The sequence below is a fragment of the Pseudochaenichthys georgianus genome, chromosome 15, assembly GCF_902827115.2.
Source record: "Pseudochaenichthys georgianus chromosome 15, fPseGeo1.2, whole genome shotgun sequence".
Taxonomy (NCBI): Eukaryota; Metazoa; Chordata; class Actinopteri; order Perciformes; family Channichthyidae; genus Pseudochaenichthys; species Pseudochaenichthys georgianus.
In genome coordinates, this window is record NC_047517.1 from 1,766,745 (window position 1) to 1,793,406 (window position 26,662).

Sequence of the window (26,662 nt, forward strand, 5' to 3'; positions counted from 1 at the left end):
GGTGCCGATGTTGATAGTCAGGTCAAGAGAGGGACAATATTTTCCCGGAAGGAAAAGCACTTCAGTTTTGTCAAGGTTGAGCTTGAGATGATGAGCGGACATCCACTGAGAGATGTCAGCTAAACAAGCAGAGATGCGTGCGACGACCTGGGTCTCTGAGCGGGGAAAGGACAGAATTAATTGGGTGTCGTCAGCGTAGCAGTGGTATGAAAAACCATGCGGGCTAATGACAGATCCGAGCGAGTTTGTGTACAGGGAGAAGAGGAGGGGACCAAGAACAGAGCCCTGAGGGACCCCTGTAGTTAATTGACAAGGGTCGGACTTGGACCCTCTCCAAGTTACCCTGTAGGTACGGTCTTTGAGGTATGAGGTGAGGAGGGAAAGTGCAGAGCCTGATACTCCAAGTTCTTGGAGAGTGCGAAGGAGTATCTGATGGTTCACCGTGTCGAATGCAGCAGACAGGTCCAACAGGATGATGACAGAGGAGAGGGAGGCTGCTTTAGCAGTGTGCAGTTCCTCCGTGACAGCAATGAGGGCAGTTTCTGTGGAGTGACCTGCCTTGAAACCAGACTGGTGCGGATCCAGAAGGTTGTTCTGATGGAGATAGCAGGAGAGTTGTTTAAAGACGCGTTCAAGTGTTTTAGACAGGAACGGGAGGAGAGAGACAGGCCTGTAGTTTATAACATCAGACGGGTTGAGAGTGGGTTTCTTCAGGAGAGGGTTTACTCTCGCCTCCTTGAGAGTGTGTGGAAAGTGACCAGAAGTTAGAGAAGTGTTGATGAAATGGGTGAGAAACGGTAGAATATCAGGAGCGATAGTCTGAAGGAGGTTTGAAGGGATAGGGTCCAGAGGACAGGTGGTAGGGCGGGCAGAGGTAATGAGGGTAAGAACCTCACATGGAGAGAGAGGGGAGAAGAAGGTCAGTGTGCGGGTGGAAGGAGGGTCTGGTGACCCAGCGGTGAGTAAAGGTGAGTCAGAAAAAGAAGAGCGAATATCGTCAACCTTTTTTTCAAAGTGGTTAACAAAGTCGCTTGACAGAAGGGAGGAGGGGGAAGGGGCTTTGGGGGGGTCCAAGAGGGTGGAGAAGATGGAAAATAGTTTTTTAGGATTAGAATAAGAAGATTGGATCTTATCTTGAAAGAAAGTGCTTTTTGCCTGAGAGATCGAAGCAGAGAAAGAGGAGAGGAGAGCCTGATAGGTTAGGAGGTCGTCACGGGGTTTGGATTTCCACCGTTTCCGCTCTGCTGCCCTAAGGACGGTTCTATTAGCACGCGGTGCGTCATTTAGCCAGGGAGCAGGAGGGGACTGACGAGCCTGCCGAGATGTGAGAGGACAGAGAGAGTCCAGAGAGGATGAGAGAGTAGAGAGGAGAGTTTCTGCAGCAGAGTTTGGAGGCAGGAGTTGGAACGAGTCGGAGGAAGGGAGGGCTGAGAGCACCGAGGAGGCAAAGGTAGAGGGGGAGAGGGAACGGAGGTTACAGTGGACAAGTGCAGGATGCGAAGAGATTAGTTTGTTATGTTTGGAAAGGGGTAAAGAGAATGAAATGAAGAAGTGATCGGATATGTGGAGCGGGTTTACAGAGAGGTTAGAAGTAGAGCAGTGCCTTGAGAATATGAGATCAAGGACATTGCCAGCTTTATGAGTTGGTGGGGACGGAGACAGTGAGAAAGCAAAGGCGGTTAACAGAGATGTTAGTTCGTCTATCTTCCCCGTCTGGAGGTTGAAGTCTCCGAGAAGTACAGCGGGAGGGCCAGTTTCAGGGATGTGTGAGAGGAGATGATCTAATTCATCCAAGAAGTCCCCCAAGGCTCCTGGTGGACGGTAGAGAACAACAATGGTTAGTTGTATAGGATGGGTTACTGTGACGGCATGGAATTCAAAGGTGGAAGGAGTGAAGTTAGGTAGCTTGAAGATGGAAAAGCTCCATTTGGGAGAGAGCAGGAGACCAGTGCCCCCTCCTCTGCCAGTGGGTCTAGGTGTATGGGAGAAGGAATATGCTGTGGAGAGAGCTGCTGGGGTGGATGTGTTGAATGGAGTAATCCAGGTCTCAGTGAGAGCAAGGAAATCCAGAGACTGCAGGGAGGCGTAGCCAGAGATGAAGTCAGCCTTAGGAACAGCTGACTGGCAGTTCCACAGGCCGCCTGAAACTAGGTGCTGGATCTCAGAGGAGCACGTGGGATAGACGAGAGCGGGCCGGTTATAGCGATTAGGAGATACACGGGGCCAGTGATAATTGCGAGAAGACACATGAACAGGAATGGAGAAAATACACATGATTATAGCATGAGGGGCTAGAAAGCTAAACAAAAGAAAAATAAGACACCAGCGATACTTAGCTCAATCAGAGTAGGATTTGCCTCCCTCGTGACTCCCGCAGGACTCTAGTGTCTTTGTCGGTCTTACTCCCGCAGGACTCTAATGTCTTTGTCGGTCTGACGCTGAAGCTGACACTCAAAGAAAGAGCTGCCTAAATGGACACCTGATTGCTGAGTTCCCACAGCTGTGGTGCCACGCCCCTCTAATTAGTTAACTCTCAACAGCTGATGGGCGATAGCTGAGAGGGCGTATCTATTTATATGCAGCCGAGATAGATACTGAGACCAGTGAGAGGTTCACGTGATCAGATCTGAGATTTAAATTCTCTCAAAAGCGCCGTTTTTAGGTACAGTAACTACAGAAGAGTTATACAGAGTAGAATAACTGAAATAGAGAAGTCTAGTTAAACAAGATTACTTACAGTGGTTACTGCGTCATGCCTGGGGCTAGCAGGCCGGGAATCACATGTCTGGAGGAAGTCCATAATCCAGCCAGGTAAGAACTTCAATAAACATGGTTTCTCTGTTGCCAACTGGTACGCCTCTACCAGAGCGGCCTCCTTCTGTCTAACACTGGACGCTCCCTTCCACCAATCATAGCAGCAAGCCAATAAAATAGTAAAATTACTACGTGGGGACTTCCGGCAACAATCTTGATTCTGATTGGCCAGAAGACTCGAAGAAACATCAGCAAATATGTTTTATTGAGAAGATGATCACTACGTGACAGACATTTTCAAAACCGTTTATGGTCTCCGGTACTTCCAGTCCAACGCCTACTGCATGCACAGCGTTAGAAAACCGGGCCTTCAAAATAAAAGTTTGACTTTTTCCCCCAAAATAACTCACACATCTGCGACCCACTCGAAACGGGTCCGTGGGGCGCGACCAAGCGACAAACTCTGGGGAACAGCCGGGACGCCAATACGGAAGTGCCACACACTGCAGTTCATGGGCCGCTAGGGACTGACTGCAGAAAGGAGCAGTTTCCATAGACCCCCATGTTAAAATGCCCAAATGTACAGCAGAAAAAAACATGTTTCTACCCATGGATGCAATAAATATTATGATCGATATAGTTAGATTCCACCTTCATGATTATGAATCTGTGAGTGAATTGTTTTCTAACACGACCCTTTTATTTATATTAGGTCTTAACGTTTTTGCATAAATTAGGGCGTGGTCACTTTGATGGACAAGTACATGCCTCACTGTCAGCTAACAGCAACTTGTCCACTCTGCTAGGCTACAACCATAGAGGCTACAACGTTAGTCATAGTACTGTACTTGACCCTTTAGCTTTAGCCGTGTTCGTGGTGATTGTGCCTTTTAGGGAATATTGTTACAAATACCAGACAATTAAAATGTCGTGCTGTGCGCTTGAATGTACTAACAGAACTTCCAAGAAGTCTAAAATGATAATATTATACATGTTAACCCCGTTCGCAGGTGTTTGTGTGCTTGGTAGCTTAGCTTGTTACTTATTAGCCAGCTAAGGACGTAACCCTTTATACATACATATACATTTTAGTTTATGATTCAGCCTTGGGTAAGACTTTTATAGTCTATGGCTACGCCCATAATGCTAAACGGGAGCAAAGTTAATAGGGGACCCAATTATCCCAGTGGTGGCCGCCGGAGCTAACGGAGCCGCAGGGGGCTAGCTCCAGCCGGCGTCCCGGAGCTAGCCCACTGCGGCTCCGTTAGGTCCGGGCGGTGGAGTCCGTCGTTATAACTGGAGATCAAGGAATGCAGCGAAACGCAGACTTGGTTCGCCTGCTGTAGTATTAGCTAAATAAATTATGTTGAATAATGCTTATTAAGCTGAACATCACCACAATTGTTCTGCTATGCATCGGTACTTCTTTTCTTAACGTGTGAATGACAAGCATTAAGAATAACAAAATATAGCTAATTCTCTTGCAGATTGTCTCATTTGATTATGAATGTAACGTTTATATAGGGGAACTACATTGTTAGCAGTAACTTGATATGCATGTATTTCATGTTAGCTTAGCTTCTTAGCCTGAGCTAGCTCTTTTTACTTCCAGTTCGGAGGCAGCAGGTCCCACCTCGGCTCCACCTCTTTGCCCTTATTTGGATCAGGCTTGAGCAGGCGGGAGTTGAACTCTGACGTCGCTGTCAAGCCGTTAGTGGCCGACTCCGCCTACTAAGAGCTTCTCGGCAACTCTGCAGAATCCTATGGGTGACGTCACGGACACTACGTCCATTTATATATACAGTCTATGGTCGCGACCCACCAGTTGAGAACCACTGCTCTAAACTATATTCATTATGATATACTTTACAGCAGGGGTCGGCAACCTTTTTGATATGAAGTGCCATGCAAAGTGAGGGTTTCAGGAGTGTAGGGTTGGGGAATTATTATTAGCAGTTTTAAAAAAAAATGTAAGGCAAATTTCAAGCTCTCCTCCACTCTAGGTGTGACATCACGCACACTAAGCCTTAATGAGCTGCGCAATACACACTCATGTTAAAATCTGAAGAAAGCCTCTTTACCAAGCTCCAAACTAAGATATGAAAAATCTGAAGAACAAGTTTTATAGCTGAAGGTCTTGTGATAATTTTAAAGTTGGAATGAAGTCTCTAGCTCAGGGGTGGCCAACCAGTCAGAGGTTAAGAGCCACATTTTGTCTATGTTACTGCAAAGAGCCACATCAGACACTGAAGGAGTTTTGGGCTACTTTTCTCCGCGCCGTTCCTAATGAGCTTGCTTTAAAAGAAGAAACACTCAAAACAACCAGGACGAGGGTTAAACAAAAATCTGTTTTAATCATAAACGGTAATAATGCAATACCATATAATACATTACCATACAAAGCCATATCATATGAGTAATGTCAGGAGTATGCCTACTCCTGGCCTTGTTCACAGGCTGCTCCGACCTCCCGGTACGGGCCGCGCGTGAAGAGAGGACGAAGCAACAAGTTGCACGTCCCAAAACCAATAGAAAGGGGTGGAGTTTCATTTGGGAGATACCAACACGCTATCTCACAGGGAATCAGCGCGGGCAGCTATGAAAGCCACAGGTGTTGGGAAGGCCTGCAGGATGCACATCATTAAAATCAGGGGAAATGTCCCTCCCAATTTGCAAAGCCTATCGATGGTTTAACCCAGAAAAACACTGGGATAATCTTTACACTCAAAACAGAAATCACCATTAATTCTGCATCTTCCTTCTTCACAAATAGCTTAAAACACTCTTTTGATAAACAGGTAAAAAGTCAAACAAAAAGACTATTGCGCTAATCTACTTTTAAGAAAAAGGGAACATTGTTTCAGGAATCTATAAAAAACCTCTCTATATGGTAGAGGAAAAATGAACTTTTTGTTCCTTCAACTATTAACACACAGGAATGTATAAACCCACACATATACTATTCAAGATATGTAGACTTCCCTGAAACATGAAAATGCTTGAGATCTTAAACAGAATATACTCTCCCCCACCAAGCACCCTGTCCTGCATACCTTCACCTCCCCCACATAGCAATAAAACCCAGTTTACTCTTAACAGCCCTTTGTCTATCGCCATTTTAGTCCTCACATTTATGAAAGGATAAAACAGAGAAATCACTATAAAACACAAACACAGGTATTGTTTGAACAGTATTCACTTAACTGCTACTATTGATAATTACCAGAAAAACTCAAAGGGACCTCTTTTAATATCTGGAAATTGCAACAAGACTTTCTGCCATTTTAAATGTAACACCCTTCTTCGGTACAATATCTCACATCAATTTCCACAACACACAGTCACTGATACCGGTTGTTTCAGTTTTTTGTTTTCTGGAGACAAGATTTCAACCACGTCACTGATGCGTTTGTGTGGCATTGGGATATATATTTTTTAAATCCTCTGGAGCAGAGAGAGGAGCTGTGGATTATTGTTATTGATTAATGCATCAGTGTTTCTTAGGGTCAAAAACCCTAAACTCACAACTTAAGATGAAAGTGTTTAGTTTATTTAATAAAAGAGCACATGTTCAATGTGAAAAGTGACAGTAGTCATAGATTATTTGCAATTTGGTGCAACATATATATTTAAAAAAATTAAATAATATATATATTTATTTATTTTAAACACCTTGAATTTCAGGGGGGGCGCGGGGCTCCGTTGGCGGGGCGCAGCGCCCCTCCAAGACAATGGTAGGGCAAACACTGGATAGTGTTTAATCAATGATAGGTTTTCCCCCCCTCAAAGGTGATTGGTTCACTGCATCGCAGGTATTATTGTGATTGGGCCACATCAAAATTAGATGCGCTGTCATCCTCTCATACTGACACCTGACACCACACATACACACACACCGGGAGCCGGGACGAAAGTAACACGGGACGAAAGTAACTAGGGACGAAATTAACGGAGCGATTTTATCCGAGCCCAAACAACTTTGACCAGCCAAATTACGTCAGAATGATCAGCATTCAATACTTAACAGACCTACTAAATATCAGGTTTAACTGTCAGGAGTAGTGTTGTCACGATACCAACATTTTGGTTTCGATACCAAGTCAAGAATTGCGATTCCGATTCTTTTTCGATACTTTTCTTAAAAAGAGAGAAACAGTCTTAAATGTAATTATTGTGCTTTATTTCACACCAGAACCATAACACAAACTTTTAAACAATGAGAACAATATATAAAATAAATGACAATAATTCGTATTAAATCAAATTAATAAATTTCTTACAGACAGGCCTCGTAGGCTTGCCCTCACTGTCAGAGATATAGCTAAAATACTTCCAAATTTCGCTTCTGGCGTCTTTTTTGTCAACAAGCCGAGGCGCAGCGGCAGTTGCAATCCCACTTGCAGCCATGCTTCTCGTTTTCTCACATGCTCTGGCAGCTAGCGCGTGCACGAGAGAGGGGAGGCACTTGGAGCGTGCTTGAGAGGGAGGGACTGCAGGCACGGCTGCAGTGCAGGGAGTGGAAGCAGAGCGTTGAACACACACAGCTCTTATTAAAACGGCGCTTTCTCACCGGAGTACTTTCCCCCGTCATTCTTAAAGTACCGATACTAATGAAACGGAGGAATCGTAACGCTTTTAACGGCAGAGTATCGCGTTATACCTTTCAAGTATCGGTACACCGTTCAACACTAGTCAGGAGTCATGAGGCTTCTCAATTCTTAAATTTCCCCTCCTCGACTCCTATCCTCGAGACTTAGTCCCGCCCACATGAGATGCGAGCGGAGGACCGAGGAGGGGAACCGATGAGAGGGGAGGGGAAGCAGCAGACATTTAAAGAAATGAGAACTCCTCTCTGAGCGGTCATATTAAAGTGACGTCCGTTCATTATTAGGTGGCAACAGCTGCATCAGCTGTCGAGTGTTTTGTCATATTTTATAATCTCTGTTAGATCAGCTGCACATTGTTCCCCCACATATTTACTTTGAATTCATTGAGAGTGCGGTATAATGAGACAATACCAGGCTACAGATGCGGGGACACACACACAAATATATTTATATAAATATATGCAATTTAAAGTATGAGAGCACTCTCATAATAACGTAACACAATCAGAGACTGGATATATCCCCCCCTCTCTCTGGTCGCTGAAATGGGGAATTGAAATTACGGGCCCAAAGTTGTATTTGCAAAAAGTAAGGACACCAAACCAACTGAGACCTGTCTGTCCGCCGCATCTGCGCACTGTACAACACACACCTACACACTGTACCACACACACACTTACACACTGTACCACACACACACCTACACACTGTACCACACACACCTACACACTGGACCACACACACCTACAGCTCCTAAAGCATAATCAGGCTACAGCCGTTGTGTATTTTATTATGTGAAGCACTAAATGGTCTTAGAAAAATATCGACTCTTTGTTTGTAGATATCTACTAAACTACAGCAAATAAAGAGAGTAGGTCTGTTATACTGAGTGATATACATTTTACACACTGCTCTGCTTTCTGCACCTCACAGCTGTTCTCACTGTAAACATCGCGACGCGATGAAAGCAGTTTCTAAAATAATATCCAGGGGATGCATGCAGAGCTGTCATTGGCTGAGATAAGTCCGGCCGTGCGTCACGCCTCCACCGTTCCCGGAAATGCATCCGCGGAGGAGCCGTGGAGGAACCATCAGTGTATCCTCGGTTAGAGCTCCTCCAGAGAGCCTCCTCGACGCTCGATCCTCGGTCCTCGGTGGGCATTTAGAGAAATGAGACGTCCTTCAAAATGGCGCGCTGAAATTCATTTCCGGGTCACTACCGGAGGACCGAGGAGTCGAGGAGGGGACATTTGTGTATTGAGAAGCCTCTAGTGTCTCTCCCCCAAACTCACACATATAAAATTCGATATGAACTGAAGAGCCGCATGAAACTAGGCAAAGAGCCGCATGCGGATCGAGAGCCGCGGGTTGGCCACCCAGCTGAATGTATGTGGAAGGAGTAGCATTTGAAAATGCGTGCGAATGCTGTAAACTGTGAACATTTGTGGCTGAATTTAGCTGAAAATGCAGAAAAAGCTCAATATTTTATTAGTTGAATGGTCTTTGTAGCTGCTTTTAGATACAGAAACCAAGTAAGTGTGTTGCTGAACTTAGTGCAGAAATGAGGAGAAGTGAAATGATTTGAATCAAAATTGTTACAGTTCAAATGCATTGCAATGACGTTGTTGAACACTTGAAAGTGAAATGTTAAACTGGAAGAGTAGGAAGAAGAGTGAAGAAGCTTTATATTCAAAAGAAAATGTTTAAAAATGGTATAAACAACAAAATGTATAGCCTCAATGTCCTGAAATAGCTGAAAATGTAATAGTTGAATGGTTTCTGTAGCTAAAAGTAGGCTGAAGGAGTTAGATATAAAATGTAAGTAGTAGTGAATGAATGTGTATTAAGATGAGAAAAGAAAGTAAAAAGGCTTGGAAAAGCAGCAGAATATTTTAACTGCAAACTTGTTAACTAACTTGATGGTGAGTGATCTGTCGCCATGGCATTTTATGAAACCCCACACTACGCTTAGATGTGTTGATGGCTGCATCGTTACCAAAGCTGTGAAGTTTTGGGCCGTTTGGAGCATTTTCACTGAAGTTATGAGAACCATGTTTCATGGCGAGCATTGTGTTGCCATGGCAACGGCAGTTGAAGAAATCTCAAAACTGTCACGTAGATGTCTTCACGGCTGGACTGTTAGCACACACATGAAGTTTGAGCACTTTTTGACAATTTTCATAGGAGTTTTAGCAATATAGTGTTTTATGGCGATGGCAATAGCTTTAGAGGAAAACTCACTATTGGCACATAGACATGTTGAGGGCTGGACCATTAACCATTATCTGAAGTATGGGGCCTTTTTGACCCTTTTCATAGGCGTTACGACAACATCGTGTTTTTTGGCGAGGAATTTCCATGAAAACGGCATTTGGTGAGATGTCAGATTTGGCGTAGAGCTGTTGAGGCATGGACCGGTGATATACAAGTGAAGATTGGGGGATGATCGGACCGTGTCAATTGGAGTTACAGCGACAATCGTGTTTCATGGCGAGGGATGCGTTGTCATGGTAACACCACATTATGTAACATCAGATTTGTAGAGCTGTTCAGGGCCACAGTGTTAACCATCATGTGATGTTTGGTGGCGTTCTGAGCATGTCAGTTGGAGTTAGGACATCATCGTGTTCCATGAAACAGGTGTTTTTGTTTGAGCTAACAACGTTATGAAACACCTGTGCTTGAGCCCAGAGATCAAAGGTTTCCATGGTGATGTGCAGTAATCAGTGAGAGGAGAGACTTTCCATTTATCTGAATGAGAGATAAACCTCTTACATGTGAACGTTTTGTTGAAGAACCGTAGCAGATATCGGTGAAATTTCAACACGTCTCAGGACCCTGACGAGCGTCTGAGTCTGCTTTTTATGTACTTTCGGGTCAATAATGTGGCCTTTTTGTTGCATAATATATATTAAAATCATAATAATTTAGTTTAGTGTTTAAATCCGCAGACCTCTCCCCCGCGGGACCGCGCACAATCATAAACTCTGCAGCGCATCAATCTGCTGCTGAGCGTGCCACATTCGAAATGGCTGAGGTGAAGCTCTAGCGGAGAATACAGCACTTTCAATAACACTTCCTCAAGAGCGAAATCCAACGTCTGGAAGGCTTTTGGTGTGAGTTAAATATGCAACTGCGTGTGTTAATAATTGCACGTTTTCACTGCTCATATATATGCAGGTTCGGGTCGGGTTGCGGATCTTGTGCCGACGGGTCGGGTTGCGGAACTAATTGGCAATATGTGCGGGTAGCGGGGCGGGTTCGTTATTGCACGTCGCGGGAGTGGGTCTTGAAAATCAGACCCGTGCAGGACTGGTCCTGACTCTCATCATGCTGCTTCCTTGAAGGCTACCACAGGATTGTAGCTGACATCCTCGTGAATTCATCTTCTTATTACAGACACATGCATTTCCTAACATTCGGTCTATATGCTGTAAAATGTATTATCTCTTCGATTTACACACGGCATCTATTGCACGTCTGTCCGTCCTGGGAGAGGGATCCCTCCTCTGCTGCTCTCCCTGAGGTTTCTCCCATGTTCCCTTTAAACTGTGGGTTTTCTCCGGAAGTTTTTCCTTGTACGATGTGAGGGTCTAAGGACAGAGGGTCTAAGGACAGAGGGTCTAAGGACAGAGGGTCGAAGGACAGACGGTGTCGTATTGCCATACTGATATTCTGTACAAACTGTGAAGTCCACTGAGACAAATGTAACATTTGTGATATTGGGCTCTATAAATAAACATGTATTGACTGATTGATTTACCAAGCAAGCTCCAAACTAAGTTAAATATCTCAAGTTTTATAGCTGACATCTTTTCTTAGTCGTTAATTCTCTTTTTTTCATAGTTTCTCAGATGGTCATTGAAGAGGTCGGTGCCATTCAGGAGCACCTGGAGATCGAGAGGACGTGTAGAGAAAGTGCTGAAGCCCTGTCCTCTAAGGTAAGATTTGTATTTAGACAAATTACTGCTCAAAGACAGAGACAGCTGTCTGTGCTGCTTCTATAATGCCTAACCTGGTTTCACAAACTCTTGTTAAATTAAAACAAGGGAATTAAAATTAAGGGGAATTGTAGGATCTGTTTAATGAAAGCGGTTATGTTAAAGCATCAAATCAGTTGGAGACATCAAAGTCAACTTTAATGTCAATCTTTCAGTTTGTGTTTACAGACAGAGAGATCGAAATAACATTTCCAACAATCCCGAATATAAAAATACAATAATACAGATATACAATTTTATATATACAAATATGTATAAAATATGTATATTGTAGGAGTCGGTGAGGGCTGATAATTTATTCCTTGAAATTACTCAGACCTACTAATTGACCTAACCGAAGTTATTGAGTCTATGTAAGTTTACTGGTTGGCTCAGATCCACCAACGTCAGCAAGATCTCACCTCTATTAACTCCTGAAGAACCAGGTTCAATTAACTGCTGTTTCAATTCAGACAACTCTCTTAAATCTGTTTAAGCGATCCCAAAGGATTTTGATATCAGTGAATGAGCTGTGGCCCTACCTAAGAGTGAGTGTGGCAGGGTGCAATCTTACCTTTGAAGCAGGAGAGGAGAGCACAGATGTCTTTTAAGTTGTCCCAATCCAAAAGGTGGGATCAGTTTATTTGAAGAAAAATTGTCCACACTTATACAGGGTTTTTACCTTCTCTCTTTACAACATTATAATCATACTAAACCTATCATGCTGTGATCATGTTCTAATATGCAACCCTAATTCACAGTTTTACATTTATTACACTAAATTGTAATTTCAACTGCCCAATTCAGTTGTGATATTTAAATCTCCTGATAGAATTTAGAGGCATTTCCTCATAAATGACCGGTGATAATAAAAAGCACATTCAAAGTTTCATTCAACAAATCAGTTAATTTGCTCATTTCCACATTCGTATACTTCAACTCGTCCCGCATGAATTCGGAGGACCTTTCCTCACAGGTGGCAGGGTACTAACTTTCAACAAACATCAATTCATTCCACTCATTTCACAAAGAAATTCACTCAGCATTCAACAAAGAAATTCGAGAGATATTTACCAAGTTTGAGAGAACCTTACCGAGGCAAAAACCCAGCTCTCCAGGGAGAGAGCTTTACCGGGAGTGTGAGGAATTGCGGTATCTCCTTCTCCTTTTTTCTGTTTGTTTGTCTATCTGTTTGTCTGTCTTCCTGGCTGGGCGTGGTTGACCTACTTTCCGTTTTCCGCCAACTCACCTCCGCTCCTGTTTCTCATCATCACTGATTACCACCACTCACTTGCTGCTGCTTAAAACTCCGGTTCGATCATCAGACTTCGCCAGTTCTTCGTATACTCACAGTGGTAAGCTCCAGTTCTGGCTGACTAGATTTTCTAGTGCTTTTGTATACTCTTCCTGTTGGATTTTTTCGTATGCTAATCCTGTTCTGTTTTTTGCAACACACTCTCACTCCCTAAGCGTCCAGGAGTGACGTTTGGTCAGTGTCCGTGGCGTCCAGTTGTGACGCTCCTAGGCTCCTTCAGCGTCATAAAGGGACGCAAATAGCTTTCAACTGATTGCAATGTATTCCCATCTGCGTCGGGATTTGACGCTCATGGAAGCACGGCATTCGTTTATGCCGGCTGCCCTTAAAGGCAATGTGAGCGTCCATTCCCATTGGATAACGGATAATTGTACACCCGGAAGTAAGTACTCCTCTTACTGTCGATTGATTTTACAGTGATATCTGCTCTACTCATCGACTAAAAAACACCAGATTATCCTTGTTAATTACACAACATTGATTGGTTTAAATTGTGTGCAATGCTTTTGTATTTTTCCCCTTCGATTCGGAGAAACAAATATTTTTTCTGAGTAAAGGATGGCAGAAGACACTACACTACCCAGAATCCCCAGCTATCGTTTGGACTACACCATGTGCTCTGTTTGACAAACCCCGTTTTTTTTCATTCATTCCAATGGCTGGCGTCTATGTCACGTGATCTTCAAATTTCTCCCTGCAGAAAAAGAAAACATGGCCGAACTTCGTTTTATTCTCGGTGGAAAATGCCTATTTTAAAGTTAGTTTGGCCATTAAAATGCGTTTTGATGTCATTTGATGTGAGAAATATTCGTTGTTATTTCAGATTATGTGTGCAGTGGATGTACATGATCTTTAGTTTGCTAGTTATTACGAAGATTACTTCAGGAAATCGCGACGTTTTCATTGTTACCAAGTTGGTTGCTAGGGACGCTGCTATCGATATTATTTCTGTTATGTTGTGTAACTGTTTAATGTTGTTATCTTTATTGCTACCCCCTTCCCCGTCAATGTATAGTGTTGGTCCACAGCGCAAACGTATTAGTTTAACAAAATCCGCATCTAAAGATAGCCTACGTTATTTCCCCCCTGTGCAATTCCAGTCTCACATCTCACAGCACATCGTCATTAACAAATACCGGAAACAGACCGAAAACATTAAAAAAAAAAAATAATAATAATACTTTATTCCGAGTGTGCTTGCTTTTCTCTTTGAAAGTCATCACATAACGGCATTGTAATACACAGTTCGGCTGCATTAAATATTACATATCTGCCGTAGTTCTGTATTTATAGAGCCCTGATGAGAAGACCTCTAGACAAACATGAGGAACTGAAAACGTGACATGGATCATAAATATATCAGCCATTAAACAACATCTTACATTTCTTTTCACACAATACGTCTCCTTGCAGTATCAACACTAATTCGGCTCACTTTTATATTTGATCCAATTGGTAGATAGGCTGTATTTACACCATAAAGGTGCACAGCTGATATAAAGGGACACCTGGTGGTTAAAGCATGTTATTGAATTTCATTATTTTTATTATTAGATATTAATAGGATCCCTATAAAGTATATTCATTACTCGTTATTCTCTACTAATAGTTAATTAAAGACTGTATATAATGACTATTTTGCACATCGCTTTCAAGATTTCAAGATTGTCTAAGGTTTATTGTCATATCATATAGGCCTACACAACTGTGGTGTAGTTCTGCACTGAATGAAAAACTTGGGTCGCAGGTTCCTCAACAGTGCATTACAAGACATCTATCAATATTTGTGCATACCTCCAGCAATGTTAACTATGTTGAAGCACTTATTTTAATTGATATTATGGAGGACACCCGTTCAAATCCAGTTTTGGACAGTCTGCCGTGGTTCCATCCCATTTCAAGTGCTGTTCGAGGCTCGGTAACTAGGGTTACGTATTGTAACCCAGCTTCTATGAGTATAGGCGCAGCCCTCTAAGGGTATCGCTATTGGGTAAACCCCACTGCACGTGTGCAGCACTGACAGACTTATTCCATGCCCACCTACGACGTGGGCCCCACCTCCGGGCTCACTTCCGTATAAATAGGAAGTAGGCCCTAAAATCCGCTCCAACAGCTTTTCTTCAGCTATTCCCGGAGCCAGTGGGGCCCGAACCTTAGAGGGCTACGCCTATACTTATAGAAGCTGGGTTACAATACGTAACCCTAGGACTATTTCGTATAAGGCTTCGCCCTCTAAGGCTATCGCTATTGGGTTAAGGGCGAAGCAGGATGTAGTCTACGCCCCACTGGTTCCGTCCATTACCAGAAGCACAAAACACACCTACTCAGTTAATAACCCATGTCTATTTCGCCGTGCGTAAATGGAGCATCACGTTCCCAGGGAATATAGCATTAAACAATGAATATTTCCCCATCAAGGAACGAAGGTAGGCTTACTCGGGCTACCTGTCGTTTAAAAAGTAGAGTTTTTTTAAGTCTTACTTGTTAAAAAACGATCCAGAGAGGGGAGCAACGGCCGCGTTCTACATGCCAACAGGCAGGAGAGAGGCCTGCAATTTGGAAAAACCCCGATATTCCTCAATCTGGCAGACTATTCAGTACTGAGTGTGTCAGAGAGGAATGGGAGACATCCCTCAAATAAAAACGAATAAACGAACAGGGTGAAGACCAAGATGCAGCAGTGCAAATGTCTTCCACTGTCATTCCTCCGAACAATGCCGTAGAAGTTGATATTCCTCTGGTGCTGTGCGTTTTAATGTTTTCCGGTGGATCCAACCCGCCTGTGACACCGCCTCACCCAGCCAGTGTGACAGGCGCTGTGCAGATAGAGGCTGCCCTATTGAGTGCTCTCTGTGATGCACAAACAGTCGCTGGGATTTGCGTAACACAGCCGTGCGTGTAACATAGCATGCCAGCACGCGCACAGGACAGAGGAGATGAGATGTGGCTTCCTCCTCTGATGTGTGAGGCGGAGGAAAGAAGCCCTCCAACGTTATCACTCTCGATCTGAACGAGTTTGTGATCACCTTCGGCATAAACGCCAGGTTCGGGCGTAACACCGCTGAGCTGCCATCTCCTTGGATCTGGAGACATGACGGAGCCACAGAGAGAGCAGACTCTCACTCACCCTTTAGCTGACGTCAGAGCCAGGAGCAGAGCTACCTTGGCTGACAGAAACTTCAGGGGAACTTGATCCAGCGGTTCAAAAGGGGCTTTACCTAGTGCGCACAGCACTACAGCCAAATCCCATTGAGGCACTAAAGCGCGTGATACCGGTCTGAGTCTCTGTACTCCTCGTAGGAAACGTTTTGTCAGCGGGTGACTAAACACCGTGCTGACCCCAAACCCAACATGGCATGACGAGATGGCAGCCGCATACGTTTTTATCGTGCTATGGGCCAATTTCCTGTCCAGCAACAGAAAAAAAAAGCTGGAGAAATGACAGCACGAGAGGCAGGGGACACGCCACGGGGTCCACGCCTTTTCCTACACACCACCGTTGGAACGCCGTCCATTTGGTTGTGTATAACGCCCTGGTGGACGCGGCTCTGGACCCCTGAATAGTCCTCACAACATCTTGAGAGAGGCCGAGCCCCTCTAAGTGTTCCCGTTCAGGGGCCATGCCCACAAACGCTGGCCTAATACTGGGTGACCGCTGATTGCTCCCTCCACCTGGGAGAGAGCATCCCTCCGCCACAGACTTTCCCCCGTCTCCCTGACAGTATCCGCTGCATGCAGGGGAACCAGGACTCTCCCGTGCGTTCCGGGGCTATTAAAACCGCTACCAGTCGCTCCTCCTGCACTCGGTCCAGGAACCGAGGGATCAGAGGGACTGGTGGGAAAGCGTACAGTAACACCCTGGGCCAAGGTCTGTGTGCGAACGCGTCCACCCCCAGAGGGGGGTGATCCTGCCTTCTCGGGGAGAACCAGAGAGCACACTGCGCGTTCCCGCGAGCAGCGAACAGATCCACCTCTGCTGTCCCGAACCTGCTCCACACTTGGGAGACCAGCTCGGGGTGGAGGCTCCAGTCCAACACACTCTTACTCCCTAAGCGTCCAATAGCGACGTTTGGTCAGTGTCCGTGGCGTCCAATTGCGACGCTCCTAGGCTCCTTCAGCGTCATAAAGGGACGCAAATAGCTTTCAACTGATTGCAATGTATTCCCATCTGCGTCGGGATTTGACGCTCATGGAAGCACGGCATTCGTTTATGCCGGCTGCCCTTAAAGGTAATGTGAGCGTCCATTCCCAGGAGTAAAGGATGGCAGAAGACACTACACTACCCAGAATCCCCAGCTATCGTTTGGACTACACCATGTGCTCTTGACAAACCCCGTGATAGTCCTCAAGCTCTGTGATTGGAGAGTGTGCTCCGAGGGTTAAGCCGATTCTCGAACAGCACTTGAAATGGGATGGAACCACGGCAGACTGTCCAAAACTGGATTTGAACGGGTCCACCGCGTCCCCCCTCCCCCACCCCATCCCCAGAACTACACATGCTGGCTATTCTGTTTCGCAACATGTTCTCTATGGCACGTCTCTACTGGGAGTTGTAGTTTTAAAAGACGTTTTCGTATTTCCCATAATAAGAAGTTGCCAGTATTAAACTGTGTACATCCCTGGAGGTTTAGGGGACAGGAAACACTCACATTTAAAACATATAATTAATAAATGGGTGAAAATTGCTTGTGCCCATAATGGGCAGCATTAATATATATACCCACACGCCAGCTAAGGTCAGAAGAGCTTTATTTAACAGCTGGTCTTATGTGTGTGACCCCTGTGATTACATTACATTACATTAATTGATAATCCTGAAACATGCACTTGTCAAGGTTCAGAGGCACATTGTGCAAATATGGCAGCAGCCATCGATCAGCTTAAGATAAGATATACTTTATTGATCCCAAGTTGGAACATTTGCGTTACATCAGCATGTGTAACAGTTAAATATGCAGTTGTGTTTATTTGAAAATCATTTAGTATAATCACACAAATTCTGTGTTTTATATTCAACAATTCTGTGTTCTTTATTTATTGATTGTTCAATACCTGACAAGGCCGGAGATGAAATATCTACATACATCTTATAAGAGTATAATACATTATGTATAATATCAGTTAAAATAAGTGCTTCAACATAGTTAACATTGCTGGAGGTATGCACAAATATTGATAGATGTCTTGTAATGCACTGTTGAGGAACCTGCGACCCAAGTGTTTCATTCAGTGCAGAACTACACCACAGTTGTGTAGGCCTATATGATATGTCAATAAACCTTAGAACATCTTGAAATCTTGAAAGGGATGTGCAAAATAGTCATTACATACAGTCTTTAATTAACAATTAGTAGAGAATAACGAGTAATGAATATACTTTATAGGGATCGTATTAATATCTAATAATAAAAATATTGAAATTCAATAACATGCTTTAACCACCAGGTGTCCCTTTATATCAACTGTGCACCTTTATGGTGTAAATACAGCCTATCTACCAATTGGATCAAATATAAAAGTGAGCCGAATTAGTGTTGATACTGCAAGGAGACGCATTGTGTGAAAAGAAATGTAAGATGTTGTTTAATGGCTGATATATTTATGATCCACGTCACGTTTTCAGTTCCTCATGTTTGTCTTCTCATCAGGGCTATAAATACAGAACTACGGCAGATATGTAATATGTAATGCAGCCGAACCGTGTATTACAATGCCGTTATGTGATGACTTTCAAAGAGAAAAGCAAGCACACTCGGAATAAGGTATTATTATTATTTCGGTCTGTTTCCGGTATTTGTTAATGACGGTGTGCTCTGAGATGTGAGACTGGAATTGCACAGGGGGGAAATAACGTAGGCTATCTTTAGATGCGGATTTTGTTAAACTAATATGTTTAGGCTGTGGACCAACACTATACATTGACGGGGAAGGGGGTAGCAATAAAGATAACACCATTAAACAGTTACACAACATAACAGAAATAATATCGATAGCAGCGTCCCTAGCAACCACCTTGGTAACAATGAAAACGTCGCGATTTCCTGAAGTAATCTTCGTAATAACTAGCAAACTAAAGATCATGTACATCCACTGCACACATAATCTGAAATAACAACTAATATTTCTCGCATCAAATGACATCAAAACGCATTTTAATGGCCAAACTAACTTTAAAATAGGCATTTTACACCTAGAATAAAACGAAGTTCGGCCATGTTTTCTTTTTCTGCAGGGAGACATTTGAAGATCATGTGACATAGACGCCAGCCATCGGAATGAATGGTGAAAAAAACGGGGTTTGTCAAACAGAGCACATGGTGTAGTCCAAACGATAGCTGGGGATTCTGGGTAGTGTAGTGTCTTCTGCCATCCTTTACTCAGAAAACATATTTGTTTCTCCGAATCGAAGGGGAAAAATACAAAAGCATTGCACACAATTTAAACCAATCAATGTTGTGTAATCAACAAGGATAATCTGGTGTTTTTTAGTCGATGAGTAGAGCAGATATCACTGTAAAATCAATCGACAGTAAGAGGAATACTTACTTCCGGGTGTACAATTCTCCGTTATCCAATGGGAATGGATGCTCACATTGCCTTTAAGGGCAGCCGACACAAACGAATGCCGTGCTTCCATGAGCGTCAAATCCCGACGCAGATGGGAATACATTGAAATCAGTTGAAAGCTATTTGCGTCCCTTTATGACGCTGAAGGAGCCTAGGAGCGTCACAACTGCACGCCACGGGACCCTGACCAAACGTCACTCCTGGACGCTTAGGGAGTGACAGTGTGTTGGTTTTTTGGCTGTTCCAGAAACTCCACATTCCATTCCGTCCTGCCTGCCACGTCCAGCCCAACCTCCGTCTCAGCCCTGCTCCACGTTCTCCCCACTCTGTTCAGAGTTTGCTTTGTCCCCTGCCTGGTTTTTTGTGGACTTCACCTAAGTCTCCGTCCCAGTGTTCTTGCATAGCGGGTTCAAGTTTTGCGTCTCTTTACGAGGAGCTTAACAGGGAGAGAGTATACCAGGGGAACCCCCCCTCTCTCTCTAGTTTGCTCCCTCTCCACCAGTGTCTTTATGCTCAAAAACAGGATAGAAAAACCTAAAGACCCCTCCTCCATCCACATATTTGTGGAAACTGGGCATGGCCTCTGATGTACAGGACTGGACATAACCAGACATATTCTATGGCTATGGCATAAGACACACCTTCCCATGTGTGTGTAAAGAGGACATGACCCCGACTCTGCAGGACTTGCAAAATATTATTCTCGGCTGTGACACAAACACCTTTTTGGGACCTCAGTTATTTTTTACTAAGTCAGGAGCCCCCCTCCCTGTGTACTGCCTGTGAGGGAAGAGGGAAGAAACTGTCTCTCCTCTCTTATCAGTGACACCCATAAACCATAATAGGCCTTACACTCAACTTAACCAACCACTTAGAATATAGAAAATCATAAAATATGAAGCATTTTCATTTTGGGTTATACAAGAATATAATTGACTATATTTGATTAACTTTCATTTTCAGTATTCAACCTAATATGGAGATCTTCACAATATCCTATACACAATGTCAGTGTTTTCAGACACCTTCACTTTGGCATATTCAATTTCAAAAGCACTCTGTAGTCCTCCATTTCTGCTTCTGTCACCATATTTTAGTGTCTCAAATTGCATTGTATTCTTTTGATTCAGAGCAGACTTCTTCGGAGTCCTTGCCAAAATGTGAGTTGTGATTGAGAGTGGGGGAGCCTGGCACATAGTGAGTTTGCAGCCCACTGATCCTGAGCCTATCACTGTAATCATTTCTCATTCAATTTCTGGACAAAAGCCCCCACAGTCCACCTGGTTGGACCAGATTTGGGGCGACGGGAGGTTGAGGGACAATTACGGTGAAGGTCGACTTTTCTGGCTTTTTTCGAACCGTTTCTCGCCACCAGCCTTCCTCTTTTTTTCTAGTATTTGTCATCCTCACCTTAATGGGATGGAAAGAAAGATTTGTACCCCTCAGATCACCACACGGTATCAGGGTTTCATACCTGATGGTTAACCTTTTGTTAATCTATGCTAAGTCCGTCAGCGGCTCAGTCAGTATGGGCTTGGACTGTGAGCTCTAGGATAGCCGGTTCAAGTCCCTGAACAGCGGGGGTGGTGCCTTTCAGCCTTCCACCACGACAATGCCCAGGAGGTGAACTGAGATATCTTCAAGTACCTGTCCACACTCCATATTTATTTCTGTACATTTGGCATATGTTACACAGTGAGACTTTAGGAATCAATAAAGGGAAGGGGAGTGGGTCAGGGTTGTAGCAGATGTACTGTAGGCATTTTGTAGATAAATCGGACTATTCTTGTACATGCTGCATTTGGAGCATTTCTTTCAAATTAAATATTCAAATACTAATCATAAACACACACCTTGTTTTCAAACAAAAACAGGAGCCTTACAAAGCCGTCCAAATATTCAACACATTTTTGTCATAGTACTCTTTACAAATATGAATATGTGTAACATTCATGGTTTGCAAATAAAATATTTAGAAACCTATCACATATAATCAAATGTGATGAATTGTCTTAGAACATGGGCGTTAAACCCACATACCTTGTTTCACATTTATTTTCCCACCCAACTCAAATTGGCTTCAGAAATGATATTATATGTTTGGGGCGTTGTCCACTGGACCTGGGGGGGGGTGCAGGAATAAAGCAGCCCACTGGTCTGACGGCAGGATCATCTTTATCTTCTTCAGAGGATGCTGGCTGAATGCTCGCTTCATGGCAGTCTAGTGACTGCTCTTGTTCCAGCTTGTTGTCTTCTGCTCAATGCTTGTTTGCTCCTTTGCCTCGAAATAAAAACTGTTTCTATAACTATACCCTTCTCTACCTTCCTTTCTAATACAGCCGAGTGTATGAGCTCTCTCTGGCAACATATCCATGCATTAACTATTCACTCACTTTTGTTAAAAGAAATACATTTATTCACCATTAATCCAAGTACTATGAATAGAATCGGGTTAGATAAGTGACATAAGCTTTCACTGCTCACCATTCAATAGTATTTCAGCAACATTGTAAAATAACCACAGAAGCACTCTGACGGTTTGTTACTCATTTACATTTAAATCAAATCCAAGATACATAAGGGGGTGTTTCCAGAGGAGGACTAACCAAATTAAACGATGTATTAATTTCTTTCTACCTTATGATGGTAATATCAAATGTTCCCAAGACAAATGGTCAAAGAAGCAATTTCTTAACTCCTCGACATTTAAATTTAAAAGGCAATTGGAGGGAGTTAGGAATTGGCAATCAGTCAAATCAGACGCTGTTTTCTGTTGATGTGCGATCAGCGCTACGATGACTTTTTAACAGTGACCTCCTGAAAGTTCTAGCCTGATGCTATGTCATCCTTGATTTGTCTGAGTATGTAATCTTTGATGTATATCTCTTGCGAATTGTAGATTATTACCAGAAGAATGTGATTCCATGTTATGTATTGATGATTGCATTTCAGAAAAAACGATGCAGCCTGAAGGGCATCATCGAAAGATGGAATTGCTGCAATCTGCTCCCACCAGGATGCCATTAATAAATGTTTCTTTAATGGCGCGCCTTTTCCATCTCTCTTTTTGTCTCCTCTCCAGGCACTTTTCTTTCTCTTCTCTTCTTCTGCATAATTGGCACCCATCTCCTTCCTCAGGCTTCATTCAGGTTTTGCTTAGTGATGCTCTCCTTATGGCCACCCGATGATTGAACTTTAAGAAATGGATTGGCCATCAAGGAAGTTAAGTGTGTATGCTTCATGTAAAAATGATCAATCTGCAAATCATTTCCAAGGCAACACCACTTAATAATACGTGTTAGAAGTGATGTTGACACAGAAAAACATGGTGCACAGAAATGCTAGATGCAAATACATGTAGCATCAAAAAACTGTGATTACATCGAAAAGAGAGATGCTTGCTGCCTTATTTGGGGTCTGCTTGGGCGCCTTTTTTCACACCTTATCATTGCTTTGCATGCGTCCTGTCATTTTGCCTGATTGCTGGGCCAAAGAAAAGAGGAAATCAACAACATCTCATCTGTCTGTCGCTCCGCTTCCTTATTTCTTTGCCGGTTTTCCACCAGCTAAATACAAAGCACACTTGTCGTTTTATGCAGATTTGAGAAATGAAAGCGCTGTAAGATGCAGGCTCTGTTTTCATGGGACTCATGTCATCTATTAGGGACAATGTGCCAGATATGCCATACGTTGTTCATGTGGCTGCACAATGTAATCTGTGCTGAGGAATGCTGAGTATTCATCCTCTTCACTCAAACTATTTATACTAATGGTCCGCGTAATATCTATGCCATTATTTTCCATTCAAAGGAGTCTAATCTTTGAACAGTTTAATGTTACCATGTGAGTGTTTGTACTACCTTTGCAAATGTATCATGTCCAACACATTCAGAAAGCTGTCAAATTATCAGTTGTTTACATCTGTCTTTTCAAAATGTCATTATACAATATTAAATACTATATATTAAATATATATAGTAACTAATGAATAACATGAATTTTACAAGCGCTACTTTATACTAGGCTTTTTATTTAAAGTTCTAGACATTTACATGTGATTTCATTGTGGGTTTCTGTTTTCAACAACGCTTATTCCTTATACAGTTTTTGAAAGAAACAGAGTGTAGGCTACAGTTAGGCTCCGAGGTTCCTCTGTTAAAAGATGGACATGGAGTTTGGCTCAGGGCTCAAATTGAAAAAAAAGATGGTTGAACTTTAAACCCTAAGGAGAAAGCTGAGATGTCAGATCTTTTCCAGCAGCTAGACAACAAAGTGCACCTGCACTGCAGCACACTGTCACTCTACACGTGTGCAGGACAAAACACAACCATGTGTATCTGCATGTATTAGAAAAGTGGCTTTTGTAAGATACAGTATGTTGGATTACTAATCAGTCAGGCATGAGTGAATGTGCAAACACCTAAAACCCTTAAGACTCAGAATATCTTTTATTGTCATTACACAGTATAGGTTCTATGTAATTTCATTTCATTTCAAACCTTTATTTAACCAGATTGGTCCCATTGAGATCATAGATCTCTTTTTCAAGGGAGACCTGCAGCATATAGGTTCCACATGAGACATAAAACAATAAAGGACATTATACATTATATTTACAGGATACATAGTTATAGACATTTACAAGTGCCCATAGTATCAGCAAGCATTTCATTTAGCCTAGCTTTAAAAACATGCAGAGGAATTTGATTGCTCAGCTTCAATTCTTGCTGAAGATTGTTCCAAGCAAGTGGAGCTGCGCACATAAAAGCTGTCTTACCTAAGACAGTCCTTGCTCTTGGCACATCTAACAAGACTACATCATGTGACCTCAGACAATAGCTGCGTGCAGCTCTGTGTGTGTGATCAGAGAGCAGATATAATACGGGAGTTTACCAACAAAGCTTTATAGATAAACGTGTACCAGTGACTGAGCCTCCGTACAGAGAGTGATGGTAAACCTGCCTTGGTATACAGTGTACAGTGATGAGTAAGCGCTTTACAATTTGTGACAAATCTCAGTGCGCTGTGATAGGCGGCATCTAACTTGCTCAGGCAATAGGCAGGTGCATTCATATACAACAAATCCCCATAGTCCAGCACAGGTCAAAGGTCACAGAGCCTTTTCCTGGCCTCAAGGAGAAACAGGACTTGTTTCTGAAAAAGAAACCTAGTCTAACCCTCAGCTCTTTTAGCAGGTTATTGACATGAAGTTTAAAAGTAAGACAATCATCAAGCCAGATACCAAGGTATTTGTAACAGGCAACCACTACTTGTCCTTGCATAGTAACAATATCTAAAACAGGCTCTGGTATCTTTTTAGCTTTTGAAAAAAGCATTACCTTGGTTTTATCAATATTTAAAAGAAGCTTAAGCTCAGCGAGCTGAGTCTGAATAATGTTAAAAACAGCCTGTAATTTAACACCAGCCTCCTGAATGGAGGGACCTGCAGAGTACATAACGGTATCATCCGCATAGAAATGTAAAGTAGCTTCATTCAGATTTTCACCTAAACTGTTGATATATATGGAGAATAAAAGTGGTCCTAAAACAGAACCTTGTGGTACACCATTAGAAATGTTTAACCATTCAGAAGACAGTCCATCAAAATGAACACATTGGGACCTTTCAGAGAAACCACCCCACTGCAAGGCTGGATAGGCCAATACTGAGTAGCCTCTGCTTTAAGATGAGATGATCAACGGTGTCAAAAGCTTTGGAAAGGTCATAAAATACTCGTAATGTAATTCACCACTTTCATTGTCGCAGTGATGGTGCTATGTTGCTTTCTGAAGCCTGACTGATGTTTAGATAGGATATAATTTTTACATAAAAACTCCTTTACTTGTTCACTCACTAGGCGTTCGAGCATCTTTGTCAGAACTGACAATTTTGAGATTGGCCTATAGTTATTTAAAATAGTTGCCTCCCCTCCTTTTAGTAAAGGCAAGACATAAGCTGACTTCCATCCATCCATCCATCTTCTCCCGCTTATCCGTGGTCGGGTCGCGGGGTAGCAGTTCCAGCAGAGAGCCCCAAAGTTTCCTTTCCCTGGCGACATCAACCAGCTCTGACTGGGGGATCCCAAGGCGCTCCCAGGCCAGCGAAGAGATATAATCCCTCCACCTGGTCCTAGGTCTACCCCTTGGTCTCTTCCCAGCTGGACGTGCCTGGAACACCTCCCTAGGGAGGCGCCCAGGTGGCATCCTAACTAGGTGCCCGAACCACCTCAACTGGCTCCTTTCGACGCAAAGGAGGAGCGGTTCAACTCCGAGTCCCTCCCGGATGACCGAACTTCTCACCTTATCCCTAAGGGAGACACCAGCCACCCTGCGGAGAAAACCCATCTCGGCCGCTTGTATCCGCGATCTCGTTCTTTCGGTCATGACCCATGCTTCATGACCATAGGTGAGGGTAGGAACGAAAATGGCCCGGTAGACAGAGAGCTTTGCCTTCTGGCTCAGCTCCCTTTTCGTCACAACGGTGCGGTAAAGCGACTGCAGTACCGCTCCCGCTGCTCCGATTCTCCGGCCCATCTCAAGCTCCATTGTTCCCTCACTCGAGAACAAGACCCCGAGATACTTGAACTCCTTCACTTGGGGTAAGGACTCATTCCCTACTTGGAGTGGACAGTCCATCGGTTTCCTGCTGAGAACCATGGCCTCAGATTTGGAGGTGCTGATCCTCATCCCAGCCGCTTCACACTCGGTTGCGAACCGATTCAGTGAGTGTTGAAGGTCGCAGACCGATGAAGCCATCAGAACCACATCATCTGCAAAAAGCAGTGGTGCAATCCTTAGTCCACCGAACTGCAGACCCCCTCCCCCACGACTACGCCTCGAAATCCGATCCATGTATATTACAAACAGGATTTGTGACAAAGCGCAGCCCTGGCGGAGGCCAACCCTCACCGGAAATGGGTCCGACGTACTGCCGAGGACCCGGACACAGCTCTCACTTTGGGAGTACAGAGATTGGATGGCCCTGAGTAGAGACCCCCTCACCCCATACTCCCGCAGCACCTCCCACAGTAACTCCCTGGTTCTCGGTCATACGCCTTCTCCAAGTCTACAAAACACATGTAGACTAGATAAGCGTACTCCCAGGCCCCCTCCAGGATCCTTGCGAGAGTAAAAAGCTGATCCGTCGTTCCACGACCAGGACGGAATCCGCATTGTTCCTCCTCAATCTGAGGTTCGACAATCGGCCTGACCCTCCTTTCGAGTACCTTAGAGTAAACTTTCCCGGGGAGGCTGAGTAGTGTGTTGCCTCTGTAATTGGCACACACCCTCTGATCCTCCTTTCTAAAAAGGGGAACCACCACCCCGGTCTGCCACTCCTTCGGTACTGTTTCCGACTACTACAGCATTTCCGGGCGGATCTCATCCGCCCCCGGGGCTTTGCCACTGTGGAGTTGTTTGACGACCTCAGTGACCTCCCCC

General features: G+C 43.8%; 1 protein-coding gene across 2 annotated transcripts in view; it reads left to right on the plus strand.

Annotated features, from left to right (window-relative positions):
• The window catches only part of shtn1 (shootin 1), a 129,712-nt gene that overhangs the window by 69,381 nt on the left and 33,669 nt on the right, over nt 1–26,662 (plus strand). For both annotated transcript variants that reach the window (XM_034101001.2, XM_034101002.1), the window contains exon 4: nt 11,208–11,302. In XM_034101001.2, the coding sequence (XP_033956892.1) occupies nt 11,208–11,302 (95 nt within the window). The remainder of the gene's footprint in view (nt 1–11,207; nt 11,303–26,662) is intronic.